This window comes from Dreissena polymorpha, chromosome 8 (assembly GCF_020536995.1).
Source record: "Dreissena polymorpha isolate Duluth1 chromosome 8, UMN_Dpol_1.0, whole genome shotgun sequence".
Classification (NCBI taxonomy): Eukaryota; Metazoa; Mollusca; class Bivalvia; order Myida; family Dreissenidae; genus Dreissena; species Dreissena polymorpha.
Window position 1 is genome coordinate 13,781,888 of NC_068362.1, and position 6,279 is coordinate 13,788,166.

The following is a 6,279-nucleotide window of genomic DNA, read 5'->3' on the forward strand; positions in this document are numbered from 1 at the left end:
TGCTTTGCAAAATAAATATTTCGAGAGTAGTCAATATCAACACTAATTTCCCCCCCCCCCCCTTAAGTTTGTGGCGATTCATTTTTTTCTATATTGAGATCTACTTATCAGATAAATATATCATGCATCACGTTAAGTAGATTTGAGCCTTATATCTGATGTCTTCGCGTGTGTCTGCATCACATCCGCCTACTGTTGGTAAATTAAAGTCACTCTAAAGTGATTAAAGGGGCCTTTTCACAGAGTTTGGCATGTTCTGAAGTTTGTCATTAAATGCTTTATATTAATAAATGTTAACATTGGATATAAAAAGCTCCAGTAAAAAAAAATCAAGAATATCATTTAAAAAAAGAAAAAAAGTTACCCTCAGCAGGGCTCGAACCACTGACCCCTGGAGTCCTGGAGTAAAAAGTCTCCGACTTAGACCACTCGGCCATTCTTCCGGATACAATATTAGGTGTATTTTATACTTCATATAACCAATTCTCGTACTTTCACAAAATATAACGACAACAACAGAACTCTCCAAATGACAAATTCGTTTCGCGTTGCAACGCTTTATAATTTTCGGGTTTTTTAATCGTCACAAGATGCATATATGGCTATTTAAGAGCATGGTAAATGTTCAGTATTACTGTTTCCTCACAAATATCATAACTAAAACGAAAATTTGCGAATATGAAACAACTTTTTTCAATTTTGTCAATTTACCCAAACGTGAAAAGCCCCCTTTAAGATATGAACTGTGTAAGAGTATGCATTGCATTATTATAAGATATCAGATAATTGATTGCGCAATTTGGTATTACTTTAGTTTCGTCATGATGTGTCAAACTCGGTATATCGATTTTTTTTTAAGTTTTACTTGTTGTGTTTTTTGTTTTAAAATTTAAAATTTGCACATTATGTTGGTATAAGTACATTTCAAATATTATTTTGAACTATATGTAGGTGTACCTTTTAAATTAATGATTTTATATGACTTAATTGTGCAGGACAATTAAATCTCGACTTACTTCGTCTGTAGATAAATAAAAAATTTCTTCGCGACTAATGTGTTTAAGGCAAATGATGAATTGTTTAAGCATAATAAGACAAGACATGCCATTCGATATAAAATATAAAATAATGATTAAAGCTGGGGTCAACGCCTGAGATGGTCAGCGCATATTGTATTTATACCGGATGATGAGATGGTCTAACTACCAGAATTGATCACAAGACACACATTTAAATAACTGTTAACTTATAACATGAAATAATTAAAAGTTTACGTGTAATCTCTTCTTGTTAACATGATTTCTGATCTTGCTAACTGCAATCTGCATCTTAAGTAGAAGTAGACATATAATGCGTAACAATCTTTATTACGAAACGTAGATTTATATGCATTATACTCATTTTGCGCATAATCGATATTGAACAGCCATTAAATTAGTACTTTTAAGGGAAATCGTTTACACATGGGAAGGCTGCTGCAAAGTAATTAACTGTGCCAACTATCTCAAAACTCTTAACATATTGGAAATTGTGTTCACGCAGACGACTGGCACTCGGCGCTTGTCATCCATTGCGGAGGGAAATATGATGATTCTGTTTTCACAGAGCATGTCTACTTTTAAAACATATGTATGTCTATACCAGTGTAGCAATTTTAATCACTATTACCAATTTCAAAAGAGCAATCAGGGATGACGAAAAACGTATGCCAAAACGGAAACACAACGGGGACAACAGTCTCAAGCCAGAAACACAAACTGAAAACCCCGCAAAGCGACAAGAACATAATGATACAGTCGATGAAGCCAGAATACTTGAAGCTGCAGAAACTCAACTGTACCAAAGCCAAATTAAACTTCAACAACAACGAACACTTGAAGGTGACTTAGCAAACATATGTGCTTTTGTATTATGTTTAAATCATCAACATACTGTATCAAACTGTACACTGTAAACCGGTAAGACTTATGTAAGTTAGGACTTGGAACATGAAAATTGCATTTATGTATCTTATCAATCGAAAAAGCTGTCAATTTAAACAAAACAATAGTTTTAATAGAAAATCAAGCGCTCATCCTTATGTAAGGTTTTAAAATATATTTAACATGAGCAATGTTTTACTTAGCTTTCACAGATTTATTTCCAAAATGCACACTATTATTTAAGGCCAACAAGACGATTTCCTGATTGTTATAAATGTCCTTTATCATGACATAATATAATTATACTAAGGTGGGTAATGGTATATTTGATTTCACAAATGACAGCGTGGTTGAAATGGAAGTGAGGTATGAGGTAAATTGGTATTACATTTTGAAAGATTAATGAAAATATTTTTATAAAGAAACACATTGAATAACGTTGTGATGTGCAATTGTATGTATGTGTTGCAGCAAGCAGACAGATGCTTTACGGTGTTTACGGAAATTTGGTAGCTATACTTGAAGAATACGAAGCAAGGACCCACAATGGTACACCGCTGCCGAGATCAAACATTACTTTACCAGATCAGTCCACAAAATCACTCGAGGATGTACGCATGTTTTTCACGTATTTTGTTTTAATTTGCATACTGTAATCTATATTTTGTCTTATAATGCTTAGATGTTCGCAAACAAATATGGTTTTAATTTAAAGGTTGAAAGCATTGTTCAAGGGCAACTGCTTGCGTTTCAAATGCAAAGCAAAGCGTGTCATCCCGATGTAAGAAATGAGGTTAACAAAGATTTGAGAAAAAAAACTCTTATATGGGCTGCCGTGAGGGAGGAGAAAACCTTAGAAATGCAAACAACGGACACATTCATATGTCAACTCTATAAAATACTTGCCAAAGGAAAGACTCGTCATGAAATTCTTGAAAATAGAAGGTAAATACGTTAATTTAGTTTGCGGTTGTCGATACATGTATAACCCCATCCCATCTTTGTGCCGACCGACATTTTTGTTAAAATTTGTCAAAGGCTTAGTTAAAAAATCCTTAACGCTGTTTGTTTTAAAGGGACATCGTGTGTTTGGAATTGTTCAGACGCGTTAATAATGTATACTTTGGTTCACATTAATTCTCACAAAGATCAACATAAACCATACGTGAACTTTATTTAAATAGTGTTCTGACGTGAACATATGCACTGTTCAGAATCATCATTGTTAAACGGATGATTTGTCCTAATAAGTACTTTGATCAGATTAAGTCTGCATATTTCTCAATACAATGCGAGGGCTTTCGTGCTTTCATGTCCTTCACAAAACTCTGATGATGTTAAACGCAATAATCAATTAACATTATATTTATTATAAATAAACTTTGACTTAAACTTATCTAAACTTATTAAACACGCAATGCCCTTTAAATCCTGGAAAATGTATTGAACGTCATTATAGCAAGAGAAGGTGGTCATGCACATAACACTTTGAGTATTCGAAAATAATTATGTTATATACACTTCAGTTATAAAAATAAACTAGCGAGGAACTCTGCAAAATTGATATGTGGGTTTGACAATATACTTATTGATAAAATATTTAAATTTTAAATGTTTTGCACTTGTTCATTGCGTTATACAATAAAAGAGATCGAGTCGGACGTTTGTAAAAACGGTTTATGTTTGTGAACTAATTTAAATATTGTAAGACGAACAACAAGTTGATAACCACGCTTCATAGATTCGATAGAGTGTAACGAACATTATGTACGAATTTAATGTTTTTTACATCAAACAATTGCGAACTGGTCTGACCTATGGACGAGCATATGGACGAGCATTTACTTAAAATACTGTAATTTTTGTATGCATTATTTGTCTACTCGTTTTAATATTTTAATATTTTAATAGTATTGTTGTTGAGAAAATTCACACAATAATAAACTAAGACATAGCGAAAGAAATAAATAAGACTGTGAAAATTCTTCCCGGCCAGCCCTTGAACATTTATTTAAGGAATGATTATATTATAAAATGTTTGGTCGTTATGCTGTTTTTTGCCGTATCCCAAATATTCCAGTTATATCATCGCGGCCAGTTTACCAACGCACAATATTTAACTTACTGGAACTATAATTAAAAGTATTTTTGAACCATTAATTCAACATGTTTAGTATTTGGTGTGAGTGTTAAACATGTGATAACATTAGTACTGTTGATTATGCAATTTATTAGGCAGTCGGATTCGATCAAAACAATAAAAGACACACTCCCGCATATTATGCAAGGTAAACATGACGCCGCTACTCTAGATGAATCGTTTAAGAAGGATCCTGGCAAGAAAGCATCCAGTCCTCAAACTAGGCTTGCTTACGCGGACAACTCTTTCAAGCTAGGTACGTAAATGCCGTAAATGGACTGTACTTAAATTGAACTAAATGTAAATAAATTATTCAACCGACTTTAACCTACTTTAACAAGATAGAGGGCATTTGTTCTTTTCATAGCATGATCGAATTCTATTTCAAAATTTAGTGAAACAAAAAAATAACAAGTTGCTACGAGTTACCATATACGTTTTCTCAAATAATGAGTAAATTGAATATTCGGTCATTCACCGAAAGTAACAAAGTTTATTATTATTCTAATGCTTAAAGTTGCTGAATCTGTATCTTTTAAGAAAATGTCCATGACATATTTTTATACATAAACAAATAACTCGAGAACTACTTTAAATGATTTGTGTGCATATTATGTAATGATAATTAGGTGTGTGTTTCAAATGCGTTCATAACGTTTCAAGAGTCAATTATTCATGTTAATGTTTTTTTTAAGTATCGTGGGGAAGAAAGGTTTCATTCTTTATGCGTCGATGATGCTAAATATTTAGTTTGGTTGATATTGTTCATGATATTATGGTAAATACATGTGTGGATACTATGCAGACATTTTCTATTGTACTAAAACAATGCTGACACTGGCAAACCGATTGTATTCACTGAAAATTATGCATCTTTCTTATATGTCCTCTTTATTATAATATAGAAATAATGTTTAAGCGAATTGATCGAACTTTGTTGCAATCATGAATTTCCATGTTCCACTAAAAGCAAGTCACATTAATAAAGTTAGTTGACTTGTTCGAATAGGTAAAATAGTTGATCATTTCTAACACAGGTGCATCTCGTATGAAACGTAAAATGCCCGATTTCAGTCATGACCTTGATACAGACGTGGAACATTTTCTGCTGGATGAACCAGATAGCTACAGATGAACTTTGATTAGTTCAGGTCCTAACATCGATTGAACTATATTGTTTCTTTAATATTTATGATGTGTTGCTATCATCTTAAATATATTAAATATATACGGATTAAGGGCTATATTTTAATTTCCTAACACAATTTATAATATTTAGAAGTTTTTAAATTTAATATGAAGGACATTGTATTTGTAGATTGATTTACTTTAAGTGAATAATTAGTTATAGCAAAAATATATGTGTGATTAATCAATATGCTTTTTTCCATGTTAGTGGACCCATAATTTAAAGGTGTTGCAACCTAGCATTAGACTAATTAGTACAATCTATATCTAGCATACAAAGTTAGAAGAAAGAAGTGATGATGACAAAGCACAGTACATAATCATTTCTCGTTAAAACTCCTATTGAGTCGTGCATTTTACAATTATTTTATGATAAAAAGGGTTTAGCGTCAACAAAGCATCTTTAATATGTGTCATCATCTTCCAAAAATAGAGTTTACTGTTCAAATGGTGATTTTATTGTTTGTCCGTGTGTCTATTTAAACTTGTTCTTGCTGAATGGTTCAAAGAACAATAGTAGCTATTATTTGCATAATTTGATTAATGACTGAGTTTAGAAAATCTCTGAATGAACAGTAGTATATATGCAATGGTTCTTGTAGATAAAGCATCACATAACATTAGTGTTGTGGGACGTTTTGATTATGATCATGCAGCTGTCGACGATTTATCACAAAAGAGTTACCTGTAGTATTGCAAAGAGTACACTAATACCGTTGACGAACTACATGGCCACATGAACAGTTCATACTGAAAAATAAGTAAAACGATATTTTGTGCGATCGAATCTACAAATAAATTATTCAAGAAATGAATCATGTATATAACTATATTAAAATTCCACTAATTATTTACTCGACATTAAACCTATAACCTAAACGTGCAAAAATGTTAATTTCTAAAAAAAACACACTGTGTTTAAATTTAAGCATGAGTTGAAGGAATGACAATCAAAAAAACAAAGTTTTGTACTCAGGTCTAAATACAAAGTTGTATGCTTTAGCTGGAGTTTTACTTCTTTATTTTGTC

The 6,279-nt window shown here is 32.0% G+C and overlaps 1 protein-coding gene across 1 annotated transcript; it reads left to right on the plus strand.

Annotated features, from left to right (window-relative positions):
- The first annotated feature begins 1,700 nt into the window (after nt 1-1,700).
- Nucleotides 1,701-5,438, plus strand: LOC127842467 (uncharacterized). The gene is made up of 5 exons (XM_052371996.1): nt 1,701-1,880; nt 2,394-2,533; nt 2,638-2,867; nt 4,158-4,318; nt 5,100-5,438. The coding sequence occupies exons 1-5, from the start codon at nt 1,706-1,708 to the stop codon at nt 5,195-5,197; spliced, it is 804 nt and encodes a 267-aa protein (XP_052227956.1). The 5' UTR covers nt 1,701-1,705; the 3' UTR covers nt 5,198-5,438.
- The last annotated feature ends 841 nt before the right edge of the window (nt 5,439-6,279 follow it).

Coding starts and splice junctions, on each gene's coding strand:
- LOC127842467 (XM_052371996.1), top strand. CDS start 1,706: ATGCCAAAACGGAAACACAACGGGGACAACAGTCTCAAGCCAGAAACA. Junction 1,881..2,393: donor ACAACAACGAACACTTGAAG/GTGACTTAGCAA, acceptor TATGTGTTGCAG/CAAGCAGACAGATGCTTTAC. Junction 2,534..2,637: donor CCACAAAATCACTCGAGGAT/GTACGCATGTTT, acceptor TTTAATTTAAAG/GTTGAAAGCATTGTTCAAGG.